We start from the raw sequence: 16,849 nt of genomic DNA on the forward strand, positions 1-16,849 counted from the left end.
GGCTCTATCCAGTAGCTTCAAGCGAGTTCCAATGACGAGAACTAGAAAAATTGCTCAAAATGAGCCTGCTGAGGTCGATGTTACTGAACCACCGGCACTTGAAGGTCCGCCGGTTACGAACGGAGCCTAAGGGGCTCAGAACCAACCCAATCATCGACAAGGTTCTGCCCCCCGTCCAACAACCTCCGTTTCGACCAGGTATAACCAACGGAACCGAGGAAACGGTTGGTTAGATAAGGAAATCCAAGAGCTTAGGACCGATCCGAACTATATGAAGCAGATGCTGGAGTAGATCCATCGCCAGCAAGTTCCGCCCCAATATGATAGTGGTCGGGCGAATGCTCCATAACAATTCGTTGACCCTCATCCTGTCGCACCGCGATCTGTCCCTCAGTCGAGTGAGCACCAGGGTCCGGTCGAGCCTACGCCCACTCATTTCAGATCTACGACATGAAATAGATTAGAGGAGGCGCAGCAGGCCTCCGGTTGAAGGTACAACAGATAGTAACGAACCTTGGAAAGCCGACCTTCAGGACTTCAGGAGAGAAGTGAGGGAAGAGATTGCTGATATGAAGCAGGGTCGTGATGCACATCAAACGAGGCCCGAAGCAAAAGCGTCTCCATTCAAAGAAGAGATAATACAAGCTCAGTTACTAAAACGATTTCGTCTTCCGTAGATTATGCCCTTTACTGGCAAGACCAATCCTATCGAGCACATCGAATCATTTCGGACTTATATGGAGCTTCACAATGCTAGACGCTGTGATGTGCCGAGCTTTCTACCTCACTTTAGCCGACATAGCTCGACTTTGGTTCAAGCTGTTGAAGCTAAAATCATTAGCTCTTTCGCAGAACTCAGCGATACCTTCCTCACCAATTTCATTGGCGGGAAGAAAAAGTTGAAGCTACCTACATACTTGAACAACATAGTGGAAAAAGAGGGAGAGCTGCTGAAAGGCTATATCGAACGTTTCAACTTCGAATCGCTCCAAGTCCGGAAACATTTGGACGAGACAGCACTCAACTCGATCATACGAGGCGTCAGAGACAAACCGTTTCTAGCATTCTTGGACAAGAACCCACCTACTACTCTAGCTGAGTTCATGGCTCGATCAAATAAGTACACGGAGGCCGAGGAAACCCGGATCATGCATGAAGCCGCCCAAAACGCAAAAGTCCTAGCTAAAGATTTAGCAAAGAAAGAATTGACTCGGCCAATGGAAAGAAGCCTAAAGATGATCGAACACGTGATGATTGTAAGTCGGGTAAACGTCGAGACCATAAGTTTTCAACGTACGTATACCCCGCTCAACAAGCAACAAGAGCAGGTTTTGATGGAAATTAAGGGCGAAGGATTCGTCAACTGGCCAGATAGGCTCCGAAGCAACCCGAACTGATGAAGCAAAAACAAGTATTGTCATTACCATTGCGATCATGGGCACAACACAAGTGATTGCTATCACTTGAAAGAAGAAATCGAGCGACTCATCTAAGAAGGCCATCTCAGAGAGCACGTCGAGAAAACCGGAACTACGAAAGAACGCCCAGGTGACAGCTGACCCACGGAGGAAATTCGAACCATTGTCGGTGGTCCTCGACGTGGAGGCGACTCAAACAATGCTCGGGAAAATCATGCCCGGAGCATTAGTTAGCCTCCGAAATCCTAATCTTGGCTCGGCCTTCAAAAAAAAGAAAATGGAGAAATATTGCATATTGTTCACCGATGAAGACGCTCAAGGCATTTATCATCCGCACGATGATGCATTGGTCGTCAACCTCACTATAGCGAACCGTAAGGTATTCCGCATTCTCGTTGATACAGGATCGTCCGCCGATGTACTGTTCAATCAGGCGTTTGATAAAATGGGTGTCGAGCGATCAACGTTACGGCCGGTTCACACTCCCTTGATTGGTTTCTCTAGTGGACGAACACTCCCTGAAGGAGTCATCTCATTGCCACTCACTGCTAGTAACTCTCCACACCAGGCGACAGTAATGGTCGACTTTCTGATAGTCGATCAATCATCGGTTTACAACGCTATACTCGGCCAACCCTCTCTGAGTCTTCTCCAAGCTGTGGTATCAACGTGTCATCTCTTCATGAAATTTCTGACCGAATCGGGACTAGGAGTCGTAAGGGCGATCAACATGATTCACGGCACTGCTATGCAACAATTGTGAAAGCTCCGGCCGAGGTAACCACGATTGAATCGTTGGACCCTCGGGCCGAGATATACGAGCGAGGCCAGCCAGTAGAAGATCTTATTCCAATACCCTTGTTCGGGACAGACGAATCTAAAACAGTATAGATTGACTCGTCTCTGCAATCACCTTTGAAAGATAAGCTGATATCACTACTCCAATGATACGCTGATGTATTTGCATGAAGTCATGAAAATATACTCGGGATTGATCATTCGGTGATGACCCACAGACTCAACATCGATCCGACCTACCGACCAATCCGATAGAAATGACGTCCGCTCGGCTCTAAAAGGTATGCCGTCATTGAATAAGAGGTCAGCAAGTCCTCAAAGCTAAATTCATCGAGGAGATCTATTATCCGGAATGGGTAGCCAACGTCGTCCTCGTGAAGAAATCCAATGGGAAGTGGCGAGTCTGTATTGACTATACCGACCTAAACAAAGCCTGCCTAAAGGATAGCTTCCCTCTTCCAAGGATTGATCAGCTGGTGGATAGTACGGAAGGATACGAACTTCTTAGTTTTATGAATGGTTATTCTGGGTACAATCAAATTGTAATGCATCAATCAGATAAATCTAAGACTACCTTTGTCACTGACAAAGGACTTTACTGGTACCCTGTAATGCCATTTGGTCTAAAGAATGTAGGAACGACGTATCAACAGTTGGTAAATAAAATGTTCACTCAGCAGATCAGTCGAACCATGGAAGTATACATTGATGACATGCTCGTCAAAAGCATACTCGCGGCCGATCATATTGCCGACTTAGAGGAGATGTTTCTCATTCTTCGTAAATACCAGATGAAGTTAAACCTGAGCAAGTGTGCCTTTAGGATCGGCTAGGGTAAATTTCTCGGATTTCTGGTCAGCCAGCGAGGAATCGAGGTAAAACCACAGAAAATTAAAGCATTACTTGACATAAAATCCTAAAAACCATCAAGAATTTACAAAGGCTGACTGGACGAGTACCCGCACTCAACCGTTTCCATTCTTGAGTAACTGATAAGTGCCTTCCGTTCTTCAAACAACTAAAGGATCGGCAAACGGTAGAGCGGACGGAAGAGTGTGAAGTAACATTCCAGCAGTTGAAGTCCTACCTCGGATCTCCACCTATCTTATCGAAACCCGAGCCCAGGGAAGCTTTGTTATTGTACCTCGCAGTTTCCGACGTAGCCGTAAGCTTAGCTTTGATACGCGAGCATGAAGGAAGATAATTGTTGGTGTATTACGTCAGCAAAAGATTGTTGCAAGAAGAAACAAGATATCCGCCTCTGGAGAAGGTGACCCTACTCTTAGTCGTCTCCTCGCGATGACTTCAACTATATTTTCAAGCTCACACTATCGTTGTCATGACCGACCTCTCATTATGTCAATTCCTTCAGAAACCAGAAGCTTCCGGCCAACTAACAAAGTGGGTGATTGAGTTCAGTGAAGACATTCAATACAAGCCGAGAATAGCGATAAAATGACAAGTTGTGGCTGACTTCATAGCTGAAGTTACACCACAAGACAATCCACTTACCAAGCTTAGAACCGAACGATCAACGACTGCTTCTCCCGAGTCATTACCCGGCCCAACCCCTTGGAAGCTTTATGTCGATGGCTCTTCTAACTCTAAAACAAGCGGGGCAGGAGTCGTCTTGGAAACTCCCGATCAAACCTGCATGCAATATGCCTTAGGACTTAGATTTTAAGCCTCGAACAATGCAACAGAATAAGAAGTCTTATTGCTCGACCTCCGACTAGCGGCCAATCTTGGAGTTACTCATCTTGATGTATTCAACAACTCGCAATTGGTCATCAATCAAGTCACTAATGTGTATCAAACACGAAAAGAGCAATTGAAAGCATACATGAAGAAAGCCAAAGAGTTGATCGATGGTTTTCAACTATGTATTGTAACTTGGATCCCTCGAATAAAAAATGCTAAGGCCGATCTACTGGCAAAACTTGCCTCTGCTGATGAAGATGACATACTCAGGTCCGTTCTGATCGAGTACGTTGCTAAGCCAAGTACTGATGACCCGGTTAGCTCGACCGTACATTCAATTGATTCGGAACCTACTTGGCTTGACCCGATCATTCAATATCTCGGTAGTGGAAAGTTGCCTGAGGATCGTGTCGAAGCCCAATGATTGAAAATCTGAGCCTCTTATTACACCATACTTAACGGGGTGTTGTACAAGAAAGGATTCTTTGCTCCTCTACTACGATGTCGAAATTCCAAAGAAGCCGATTATGTGTTACGAGAGATCCACGAAGGGATTTGTGGAAATCACTCGGGAGGACGATCACTCACACATAAGGTATTACGACATGGATACTACTGGCCGACTATATAGCACGACGCTCAGAAGCTCGTCCAAAGCTGCGACAAATGCCAACGATTCGCTGCCATTCTGCGACAGCATCCCGAGGAACTGACTCCTATGACCGGCCCTTAGCCATTTGCATAATTGGGAATCGACATCATCAGACCACTCCCTTTAGGGAAGAGACAAACTAAGTTCGCTGTTGTTGCAGTGGACTACTTCACCAAATGGGCCGAGGATGAGCCATTGGCTAGGATAACTGAACAGATGATCATTAAATTTGTATGGAAAAACATTATCTGTCGGTTTGAGATACCCTGAACCATTGTTACCGACAATGGGAAGCAATTCGATAACAGACAATACCGAGAAATGTGCAGTAATCTCGGGATCAGAAATGTTTACGCATCCTCGCATCATCCTCATATGAATGGACAGGTCGAGGTAGTCAATAAGATTATTAAACAGCACCTCCGAACTAAACTCGACCAAGCTAAAGGAGCATGGGCCGAAGAGCTTCCTAAAATACCAGGGGCATACCGAACCACTGCTCGAATGGCCATAGGAGAAACTCCTTTCTCCCTTGCGTATGAATCGAAAGCTGTCACCCTGGTCGAGATCGGGTTGCCTTCAGCCCGAGTCAGCTCGTTTAATGAAGAAGATAATGAAGAATTGCTGGTTATCGGACTCGACCTTGTGGAAGAACAAAGGGAAAAAGCTCGACTACAGATGATGGCTCGGCAACGCCAAGTAGCTCGATTTTACAATGTCCACGTCAAGGATAGACGCTTCCGAGTGGGAGACATGGTCTTCCGAAAAATGTTCCTAAACACTAAGAATGTTGGTGCGGGCATACTGGGACCCAATAGGGAAGGACCTTATGTTGTCTCAAGCACTATTCGACCCAGAATATATCGGTTGGAAGATCTAATCGGGCAATTACTACCTCATCCTTGGAATACTGAGCATCTAAAGATCTATTATCCCTAGGTCGGCCGTTGAGCACTCGTGAAGACTCGGTTAAGCAAAGAATGAAAACAATGTAAGCTGAGTCAAATGAATAAGAAAACCGAGTATATTCTTTCACCAGTATGTGTTTTACATCGGATTACATTAGTTTCTATTTTGCAATTATATTGATGGAACCACAAAGATAAAAGCAAAAAGAGTCCGCCGCAATATACTATGTCCTCTCTTAGGTGCAGATGCTCTCTAGCCTGCCTGGTGTGCTTAAAGTGCTTGAAGCTTGGTGTGCTTAAAGTGCTTGAAATCTTCAAACCAGCTCCAAGGTTCATTAGGAGCTAACATAGGAGGTGGCTCGGACTCAGCTGCTACCGCCACTCGGAGCAACCTCTGGCGCCGCCTCAGGAGCAGCCTCAGAATCGACCTTGATACCAGCCGAAGATTCAGCTGCCTCGGCTTCTGGACCTTCCGACCCATAGGCACCTTCGTCAAATCCCAAGAGATCAAGGTCGGGAAGGCTTTCTTCATCAGTCGAACACACTTGGTGTAACCGTCCTGATACAAGCGATCTCGTTCCTCTAGATACTCCTGAGATTCAAGAAAGGCCTTTATGGCTTGATCCCTGGCCTCTTCCTTAGCTTACTCAATGGTACCCCAGGTTTCAGTCTTAAGCCGAGCCAACTTGTCCTTTGAAGAGGCATGAGCCTGACGAATTCGCCGACTCTCCCCCTGGGCCTCTTTCAATAGCGAGGCCACATGAGCACACTTGGCCTTGGCATCCTCGGCAGCCTTTCTGACAAGCCCCAAGTCGCCGGTCATTATGCCGATCTGAGCCACGACAGCTTCAAGTTGTGCTTGCGCTTCCATTGCCCATTTTCGAGCTGCTTCAGCTTCCACTGCTTGACTCTAAGCCCCAACTAGATCCACGCTAGCCCTGAGCAAACAATGAGCGAACTGCAAAAGAAAAAGGCAAAGTCAGATTAAAATCAAAAGGATCAGCAAGACAAGTAAGGAGTCCAAGTCTTACCTCAAGGAGAATCTTTGCGGCATGAGAGATAGTCCGCCTCTGGGGAGCTTCGAAAAGGGTAGCAAATTCTTTCTTGCTCCCATGAGAAATCACCCAAGAGACCATGTCCGACACAGCCCGTTGGAAAAATGACACCTCCTGTTGAGTCGTCTCCTCTCCTAAGGGTTCCCCCTCTACTCCTCCCTCTGGTCTGGAACCTACTCTGCAACGGGTCCTAGCTCAGGGGCCACCAGAGGCTCGGGAGCCACTGCGTCAACCACTTCCGCCCCTTCATCCAAGTCGGGGATTATTACTGCCGGTGTGGCTTGCCCCTTAGCCTTTAAGACCATCTTCGGTCTCTTTGGAGGACGAGTCTCGGACAGAGTCTCTGATCGTGGAGGAGCTTTCATCTAAGAGGGCGGACGAAGAATGGGCCTTGCCTCAGCCATCTCTACATCAGGAAAAGCAAGACGAGTTAAGTAAAATTCGAAGAAAACACAACCAGATATCCAGAAGTTACCTGTAAAGGCCGAGTCTAAACCTGAGTCAAGAAGACGCTTCGGCTGGAGAAGTGTCTTCCAAGACCACTCTTCCTGACTTAGCGCCTTTAGGTCCTTGATCCGAGTTAAAGCGTCGGCTCCGAGTTTCGGCTTTCGCTCGGGAAAATCTGTAAAACTTATCCTATCAGACTCAAAGACACAACAGTGAGAGGAGATAAAGGAAAAAGTACATGCCGAGTCTCCTACTTGAGAGAACGCCCGAGGAACACAAGGTTCAATGAGTCCTGGCTCGGCAGTCTCCCAGTAATCACATGTCCAGAACCATCTCTCTCTAGTGCTTGTTGGAGGTAGGATGGTCGGTTATCAAAGGTCTGCCCTTGTTCCGCCAAGCACACAAAAAGTACCAGCCGGGTTACTGCAGATTTGGCCGTACTTGATACAAATGGAGAAACTCGTCGATAATCAGTAGGGTCTGCTTTGTCTCAGCCCACAACACCAAGCATCCGAACAAGTTCCTCCACCCGTTCAGGACCATCTGCCCAGGCGCTATTTGGAGTCGGGAAAGCAAATCCCGAACAATGCCTTGGAGGGGCAGACGCAAGCCGCATTGTAAGGTGACTTGAAAGATTGCGACCATCCCATCCGGAGGACAGTCGGGTAACTCACTCGGTAGGGGAAGTCGAAGGATGACCGAGTCGGGGACATAATACCCGACTCTGATCTTATCCACATCCGCCTCGGTTATAACTGAGGGAACCGGACCCCTCTACTCATCTCCTGTCTCCCCTCCCTCGGCCACCGACTTAGCAACCTTCACCGATCTCCGTGTGAAGACTGACTCACTGGCCCCTTCGATCTCCTCATCCTCTTCCTCCATTTCCTCCCTAGGAGGATTAGGTCTGTCAGGGGCAGTCTCAATGACGCCTCTTCACGAGAGGGACATACTGAAGCAGAGCGCTCCGCTGAAGATTAAGTTGCCCTTTCTGAGTACTGAAAGACATTATTGGCACCAATGGCCATCTCTGTCAGCAGTGAGGGCGATTTCGAGACATTCCAGAAATGTCTCGCTTCGCCCTCTTCACCGGAAGCTCCCTCCCCGGGGCTCCAGGAACCTTGCATTGTTATAAGAACTAAAAACGAAAGGGAGGGAGAGAGCTAGAACTCATTAGAGATGGCAGAAAGGATGCGAACGTGATGGGAAATCAGAAAGGGAAGACGAAAATGGTGGAAAGCACAGAGAAAATGAAAATGAGAAGAGGAGGGCGCGTGCGAAAATGAGAAAGGGGCGTCCCACTCCTCATTTTAAAGCCCTACCACGTGGCAATGGCATTTAAGGAGGAGTCGAATCGACAGTCATTTCGACTCACCCGCCCGACACTTGGCACGCGCCAACTGATGAGATGTCGCCCTCACCACGCGTCCAAAGCTCCCTGACGGTTTCTCGCGCGTGCGGCCTCGATCAACGAATCGACGCATGTTCAGGACGACACACGACTCTTGCGAACATTAAATGCTCCATCATAATATCGGTCTCCGGTCCAAGCCGACCCAAAACTCTTTACTCCTTAGCATCAGCACCGTTGACGCAAGAAGTAAGGGGGCTTACTGTTGAGAAAAAATATGACAAGTCCGGAGACCCGGCTATGAAATGGACCAACTCTACTGACACTGTCCGAGAATCTGAGACAATAAGCTCGATCGAGGTGGAGAAGTAAAAAGCCTGAAGGAGAGACTTAAGTCGGATCACGAGGAATAAACTCTGACCGAGACTTATAAAGTCATGAGCCGCAAGGCTAAGCACATAAGATGCATAAAGTTGACTCGGGAAACGAGGAAGCAACATCTAAAGTGGCCAATCAAGGCCCAAGGCATAGAAGCCACTCGACCGACCATAAAACCGACTCAAATTAAGTCAGCTACATAGTCGGCTATCGGATTAAGAAAGGATATCGATTATGGATCAGTTCCATCTTATCCGACAGATGGCAAGCAACTTGATCCTTAGATCTAGCGGAGACTGACTCTTCATCAGAGTCGGTCAGGATAGTGCCGAGCAAGGAAAAGACAGCGTAAGCACTGTCCTGAGAATCTCGTAAAAGGATCCCCGATCCCGAAGATCTCAGAATCGGATGGAGTCCAAAAACGGAACAAAATCAATCATCCAAGAGATCAGGAAGAGAATCCCTGCATGGCGGGACCCTCACATTCTTATAAAAACCAGAATCTCCAAGCTAAAAGGTACGCAGAAAGTTCCTCTCAAAACCCTTTCTATATAGTCCTATCATTGACTTTATCATCGGAGGGTCCCCTGACTCTAGCCAGGGTCTCCTTTGTTTCTTCTTTTTGCAGGTGGTAGGACGGCAGAGGGTGAACCAGTTTTTTGCATCAACAATTACCACTATTCAATTATCACTAATCTTAAAATAGAGCTAAGATATGATGAGGAAATATAATTTGATTGTTTTAATTGGTTTGGTGTGAGATAACTTGATTTGTTAGATTTCTTATTATTTATAGATTTCTTCCATGTGATCTTTTATGCGTTTCTCACTTTATTCAACTTAATGTAGTTGATTCGTCGTTACGTTGGTATTTCACATCATTCTTTTTGCTCTTGACATTCGTCCCTTTAACCACTCTTTTCGCACGACCACTTTCCATCTCTTACACTTCTTAGCTATGCCCGTCGCCAATTGACGTGTATCATTAGATCAATGCCAAGTTGTTATTCCATGAAAAGCGCTCTAAATATCTTTAAAGATCTTTTGCATGTTATACAATTTCCGTACAACGACACATGTTCTATTCTAATTGGCTATATCAGGAATGGTTAAAAATAGGATATAACCACATAATAACTCTATAGAAAAATGATCTAGATTATCGAAACATGGGCTGCACTTTTTGCTCTTGATTCTCAAGTAAAAATACTAACAAAAATCATGAGATGGGAGAATCTTCAAATTTAGCTTGATGATAGTGATGGTCATGGAAATGATCTCCGGCCTATTCAATGGGCCCATGAACAAGACGTTGGGGCCCACCATTATTTCAAATGAACACGAAGTCATACGTAAATAGAAACACTTGAGTAAGGTGCTTTGCTCAATCGTCCCAGGACACTCCCAATCGAGTAGGATTAGGTGAAACTGACACCGTTGCTATCTGTGGCACACCTAGGATTAAAACAAAACCTCATTGTCAATCGAATTCCCAACCAATCTTGTTCCCAGACCGGTCTCCACTCATGACTAGCAACTAGAAAATGTTACTTGAACTTTCACATGCAACCCTTTGTTCCTCACATATCCACTTGTAAAATGTGGGTCACGCGACAGTTATTATATGTGTGGAAATTTGGACAGATCCACCCATTAGGTGGGCCAAAACCCATAAGCGGATCATTCTAATTTTCGATCATAAGGCAATGATCTCATCTTGTACTCCAAGGAATGTTTGGGTGCCAATTAAAAAATTGAGTTCATCTCATTAAGACACTTAGTTCAATCCATTGATCTAGACGGTTCATTAGGTTCAGCACACATTTCATGGGCTATAGTGGGAAAATGACAATGATCCAAAATATAAGTACCATTTGATCCATGATTTTTGATATGGACGGTCAAGATAATTTACACAAAAATATGTCTAATCAACAATTTGATTCATCTATTTGTGGGGGCCTATCATGGATTGCTTATGATTCTAAAGAACCACTTTTGTTAGGAAAATGCGACCATTCCATCATGGCTTTGAAAAAGGATGGTTGTGGAAAATAAGCAAGGCCAAATCATTGACGGACCGGATCATCCTACCAGTAAAAAATTTATATAAACCTATGAGATGTGTTTTGGACTTAAAATGGACGGTTCATATCAACCGAATGGACATTTCAAGTGAACTGATGCAGCTAGAGTAATAATTTACAGTGCTCTGCTGGATAAGTTGTAAATGCATCAGGTCATTTGAATAAGTCCCATCGATTGATCGGAACTGTCCATTAATTCAAGGACACATTCATGAGCTACAGTGCAGAAAAGAACTGATGACTCCATTCCATTTACTTGATTTGGCCTTAGTTTCTATAGCCATCATTTTTTAGAAGCTATTGATGGGATGGTCACAGCTCCCTATATATAAATGGTTCATTTTCAGCATTTTAATCCACGAAGAAAACTTAAATAATGTGGGTTAAGTAAGATGAGCTCATTTTTAATGGCATCCAAACAGGCCTTATAGGGCGTTTGGTGCATGGGTTTAAACGGGTTTTAATGGGAGTGGATTTTCTCAACCCAGGTTTCAAGTGCCCTACATTTAGGCCACGTTTATTTTCTTATTTATAAGGTGTCAAGAGATAATTATTACTTATCTTTGTATTTACTAGCCAATTGATGTTGACTTATGTTGATAGGAAGCTAAGTTTCTTGAATGGGGATATGACCTTTTCCACTAAAATTTGTGGGGTCCACCATCATGTATGTGTCTAATTCATGCCATCCATCCATTTTTTCCACTCATTTTAGGGCATGAGCTAAAAAATAAGGTAGATCCAAAGCTCAAGCAGATCACACCATAGGAAATTGGGGGAATTGAATGCTAAACATTCAATTTTTTACCTCATAAATTAGATGATGAAAGTTCTTTCATGAAATATAGGGAATACATGGTTTGTATTTATCTGATCAATGTTTCGGGATGATGATTGCACCTATTTATTTATCATCTCAATCCTAACCATACATGTTTATGTTGTAGATCGGATAGTTAAGATAACTCGATTGGTGTAATTTTCACACCATGGGTTGCCCTTGGTGGTATTAATGAATGGACCATTTGGATCAAATTTTGGCCTTGTCATATGCTATTTAAAACCTCTGGAGACACTGCACATTCATCATGAGACTTTTATTAAAGGCATTTAGATCTTGCACATGAGAAACATGTACTTCCGGCTCTTAATTCTTTTTTATGCTTTTCAAGAAATTAATATCATGATTTTGGAAACAATGATTTAGTGATCAGGTTATCCATTCATTTTTACTAACAAGATCAAGTCATACCACAAAAAATTATGTTGCACAGATAATTTTAATCCTTCGAATAAAGGTTTTTACACCTCATAAATTAGATGACAAAAGTTCTTTCCAGAGGGATTACATGGTGTGAATATATTTTATGAATTTTTCAAGATGATGATTGCACCTATTTATTTATCAACTCAATCTTAACCATATATTTTTATGATGTAGATCAGATGGTTAAGATCACTCGACTGTGGAGGTTTACATGAGTCAAACTGTGTCGAGCTTGGCACAGCTCGACTCGGCTCGGCCACTAGTTGACCCCAGCTTAAACTCGGCTCGGCTCAGTCCTCGAGTCTAATTGGTTAGCTCGGGCCGGTCCGAGCCAAGTTCGAGCATCTGCGGCATTTTCTCAAACACATGGAGTGCACCTTCACTTTCTCATAAAATGTAAAGAAGTAACATTAGTTTATAGGTATTTCATCACACATTCAGTAGGCAACATAAAAATCAAGATACAAGAGTATTTGTTTCATATTCATACCTTCCTCACCACTAGCCAACACTTTGTTAAGTCATTTCATCAAACATTTGCTGAGCAACATCAATATCAAAATAACCAAGTCACTGAATTGGTTCGATCCGAGTTCAATTCGAGTTGGGATTCGATCCGAGTCAAGTCGAGCTCGGGCAAGCTCAAACTTGGCTTCAAATTTTGTCGAGCTCAAAAAATCAACTCGTCTCGGCTTAAACTCAATATCGAACTAAGTTGAATCGAGCTTTTTCAAGTTGAGTCAAGCGAGTTAACTGAGCTAACTCGGTTCGTGTACAGCTCGGTTCGTGTACATCTCTACTCGATTGGTGCAATTTGTGCACCATGGGTTCCCCTTAGTGGTGTTAATGAATGGGCCATTTGGATCGAATTTAGGTCTTGTCACATGCTATTTAAAAGCTTTGGGGATACTGGACATTCATCATGGAACTTCATTAAAGGCACTTGGTTCTGGCTCAATGGAGACAAGTACTTCTAGCTCTTAAGTCTTTTTTTCACTTTTCAAAAAATTAATATCTGATATTGGACAACGATTCGGTGATCTAGATTATCCATTCATTTTTACCACAAAGATCAAGCCATGCTACAAAAAATCACATCGATAAGATGATTCTAATATTTCCAATAGAGGCTGGTTTATTATAATATCGTCCATTTTTTACGACTCATAAATCAGATGACGAAAGTTCTTTCATGAAATATTGAGAATACATGGTGTGTATATATCTGATGAATGTTTCAAGATTATGATTGCACCTATTTATTTATCAGCTCAATCCTAACTGTACATGTTTATGCGATATATCGGATGGTTAAGATCACTCGCTTAGTGTAATTTGTGCAACACGGGGTCCCCTTAGTGGTATTAGTGAATATGCTATCTGGATCTTTGGAGACATTGCACATTCATCATAGGACTTTTATTAAAGGCTTTTGGATTTTACACATTGGAGACGTGTACTTGCGTACAATGGAGACATGTACTTGCGGCTCTTAATTTTTTTCTTCTTCTTCTTTTTTGGCTTTTTAAGAAATTAATATCATGATTTTAGAAACAACAATTTAATGATCCGGGCTGTCCATTCATTTTTACCAACAGGATCTAGTCATTGGCTAAAAATTTCAGTTGATCAGACGATTCTAATCCTTTGAATAAAGACCAGTTTGTTATAACCATCTTTATGCCTCATAAATCAGATGACTAAAGTTCTTTCATGGAATATAGGGAATATGTGGTGTGTATATATCTGATAGATATTTCAAGATTATGATCGCACCTATATATTTATCCGCTCAATCCTAACTATAAATATTTATGCTATTGATCAGATGGTTAAGATCACTTAATTGGTGTAATTTCGCACCACGGGTTACCCTTAGTGGTATTAATTAATAGACCGTACGTTTCGATCGAATTTTATCCTTGTCACATGTTATTTAAAAGCTTTGGGGACACTGCACATTCATCATGAAGTTTCATTAAAGGCACTTGGATCTTGCACATTGGAGACACGTCCTTCTACTTCTAGCTCTTAATTCTTTTTTTCGCTTTTGAGGAAGTTAATACCATGATATTGGAAATAACAATTTAGTGATCTAGATTGTCCATTCATTTTTACCATCAAGATCAAGCCATGCTGTAAAAAAAATCACATCGATCAGATTATTCTAATTAATTCTTCAAATAGAGGCCAGTTTGTTATAACCATTTATTTTTTACGTCTCATAAATCAGTTGATGAAAGTTCTTTCAAGGAATATAGGCAATACATGATGTGTATAATATCTGATAGATGTTTCAAGATGATGATTGCACCTATTTATTTCTCTATCCAATCCTAACTATATATGTTTATGTTATTGATCGGATAGTTAAGATCACTCGATTGGTGTGTTTCTGCACCATGGGTTCCCCTTAGTAATATTAGTGAGTGGGTTGTTTAGATCGAAGATTGGCTTTGTCACATATTATTTAAAAGCTTTGGGGACACTGCACATTCATCATGGGACTTTTATTAAAGGCATTTAGATCTTGCACATTGGAGACGTGTACTTCTGACTTAATTATTATTTTTTTCTTTCAAGGAAATTAATATCATGATTTTGAAAATAGTGATTTAGTAATTTGGACTATCCAATCATTTTTACCACTAAGATCAAGTCATGTTGAAAAATATGTTGATCAGATGATTCAAATCCTTTGAGTAAAGGCTAGTTTGTTATAACCATATTTACGCCTCATAAATCAGATGACCAAAGTTCTTTCATGGAATATAGGGAATATCGTGTATATATATCTGATAGATATTTCAACATGATGATTGCACCTTTTCATCTATCCGCTCAATCCTAACTATACATATTTATGCTATTAATCAGATGGTTAAGATCACTCGATCGGTGTAATTTTCGCACCATGGGTTGCCCTTAGTGGTATTAATGAAGGGCTGTTTGGATCAAAGATCGGCCTTGCCACATGCTATTTAAAAGCTTTGGGAGCATTGCACATTTATCATATGTCCTTTATTAAAGGCTCTTGGATCTTGCACACTGGAGTCATCTACTTCTGGCCCTTATTTATTATTATTTACTTTTTTCCCTTTTCAGGAAATTAATGTCATATTATTAGAAATATCGATTCAGTGATCTAGATTGTCCATTCATTTTTACCACCAAGATCAAGCCATGCTACAAAAAATTACATTGATCCAATGATTCTAATCCTTCAAATAGAGGCCCGTTCGTTATAACCGCTATTTTTTACACCTCATATGATGACGAAAGTTCTTTCATGGAATATAGGCAATACATGGTGCGTATATATCTAATAGATGTTTCAAAATGATAATTGCACCTATTTATTTCTTTGCTCAATCCTAATTATATGCGTTTATGTTGTTGATCGAATGGTTAAGATCACTGGATTGGTGTAATTTTCACACCATAGGTTGCCCTTAGTGGTATTAATGAATGGGCCGTTTGGATCAAAGACGGGCGTATCACATACCATTTAAAAGCTTTGGGAACACTACACAGTCATCATGGGACTTTTATTAAAGGCGTTTGGATCTTATACATTGGACATGTACTTCTAACTCTCTTTTTATCGGGACTGTCTATTCATTTTTACCACCAAGATCAAGCCATGTTATAAAAAATTACATTGATAGGATGATTCTAATCTTTCGAATAATGGGCAGTTTGTTATAGCCGTCCATTTTTTACGCCTCATAAATCAGATGACGAAAGTTCTTTCATGGAATATACGTAATATATGGTGTGCATATATCTAATAGATGTTTCAAGATGATGGTTGCACCTATTTCTTCATCCACTCAATCCTAACCATACATGTTTATGCTGTACATAGATGGTTATGGATGCCCAATTGGTGTAATTTTCGCATATGAGTTGCTCTTGGTGGTATTAATGAATGAGCAGTTTGGATTGAAGATCCATCTTGCCACATGCTACTTAAAAGTTATGGGGGCACTGCAAACAAGTCATGAAGGGCATGTTTGACAAGTCCCCGAAAATCAATTAATCTCATTTTAGTTAAAGATAATTATGTATTAGAGATAATGTTTTTCGACTATTGTGATTATAGGTGGGTTTGGTTGCACCAAATATCATGAAACTTTGTGATATTTTGTGCTAAATTAGATTGATTTATATGATAGTTCTTAGTATTTGGTGCAACCAAACAAGATCTAATAAATGACCAATGTTGTCGTTGGATTCTGGCGAACAAATAAGATTAATGTAGAAGTGCGCCCTCCAATAGACATGCAAAAGCTAGGAAAGAGATGAGTAGGGGGGGTTGCCGGTGACCAACTATGGACCCTCCGATGCCTAAGTTAGGTTTGTAGATGATCTCAATGTGTGGATTAAGGTTTAGATCTCACCTATTTTATTTTCTCCAATCCTCTGGTTTAGAGTAGTCATATATATGGAGCTTGGGAGGTGGTTCTTAAGTGTTGTCCCTTGATGTGATATGCTGGAGAGTCCCTTTTCTGACGTGATTATTGCCCCAGATTTGTTAGAGTGATTTTCGATCGAGATCAGGTTAGATCCTCTTCTGCAAGATTCCTTCCAAATTTCTCGTACCGCCTCTCTAGCAGTGGTCAACCTGATCAGCTCGGAATGCTGGGGAGCTCGAGGCTTAAGCTCCTTCCACTCAGGTTCCTTACTTGTGTTATAAACATTCCTGGCGGGGCGAGTCCTCTCTTACCTAGGTCAGTGCCCTGACGCCTCATCTCGACAGCTCGTCTCTGAGCCAAAGGGACTTC

The 16,849-nt window shown here is 42.5% G+C and overlaps 1 protein-coding gene across 1 annotated transcript; it reads left to right on the plus strand.

The window, feature by feature from the left end:
- The first annotated feature begins 737 nt into the window (after positions 1–737).
- On the plus strand, positions 738–2,181 carry LOC131230631 (uncharacterized). The gene is made up of 2 exons (XM_058226522.1): positions 738–1,256; positions 1,471–2,181. Exons 1-2 carry the CDS (start codon positions 738–740, stop codon positions 2,179–2,181), a joined length of 1,230 nt encoding a protein of 409 aa, XP_058082505.1.
- The last annotated feature ends 14,668 nt before the right edge of the window (positions 2,182–16,849 follow it).

This window comes from Magnolia sinica, chromosome 17 (genome assembly GCF_029962835.1).
Source record: "Magnolia sinica isolate HGM2019 chromosome 17, MsV1, whole genome shotgun sequence".
Classification (NCBI taxonomy): Eukaryota; Viridiplantae; Streptophyta; class Magnoliopsida; order Magnoliales; family Magnoliaceae; genus Magnolia; species Magnolia sinica.

Excerpts from the sequence above, each read along its gene's own strand:
- LOC131230631 (XM_058226522.1), top strand. The coding sequence starts at position 738 with ATGGAGCTTCACAATGCTAGACGCTGTGATGTGCCGAGCTTTCTACCT. Across the intron at positions 1,257-1,470 it reads TGATCGAACACGTGATGATT|AAGAAATCGAGCGACTCATC; the intron begins GTAAGTCGGGTA and ends ATCACTTGAAAG.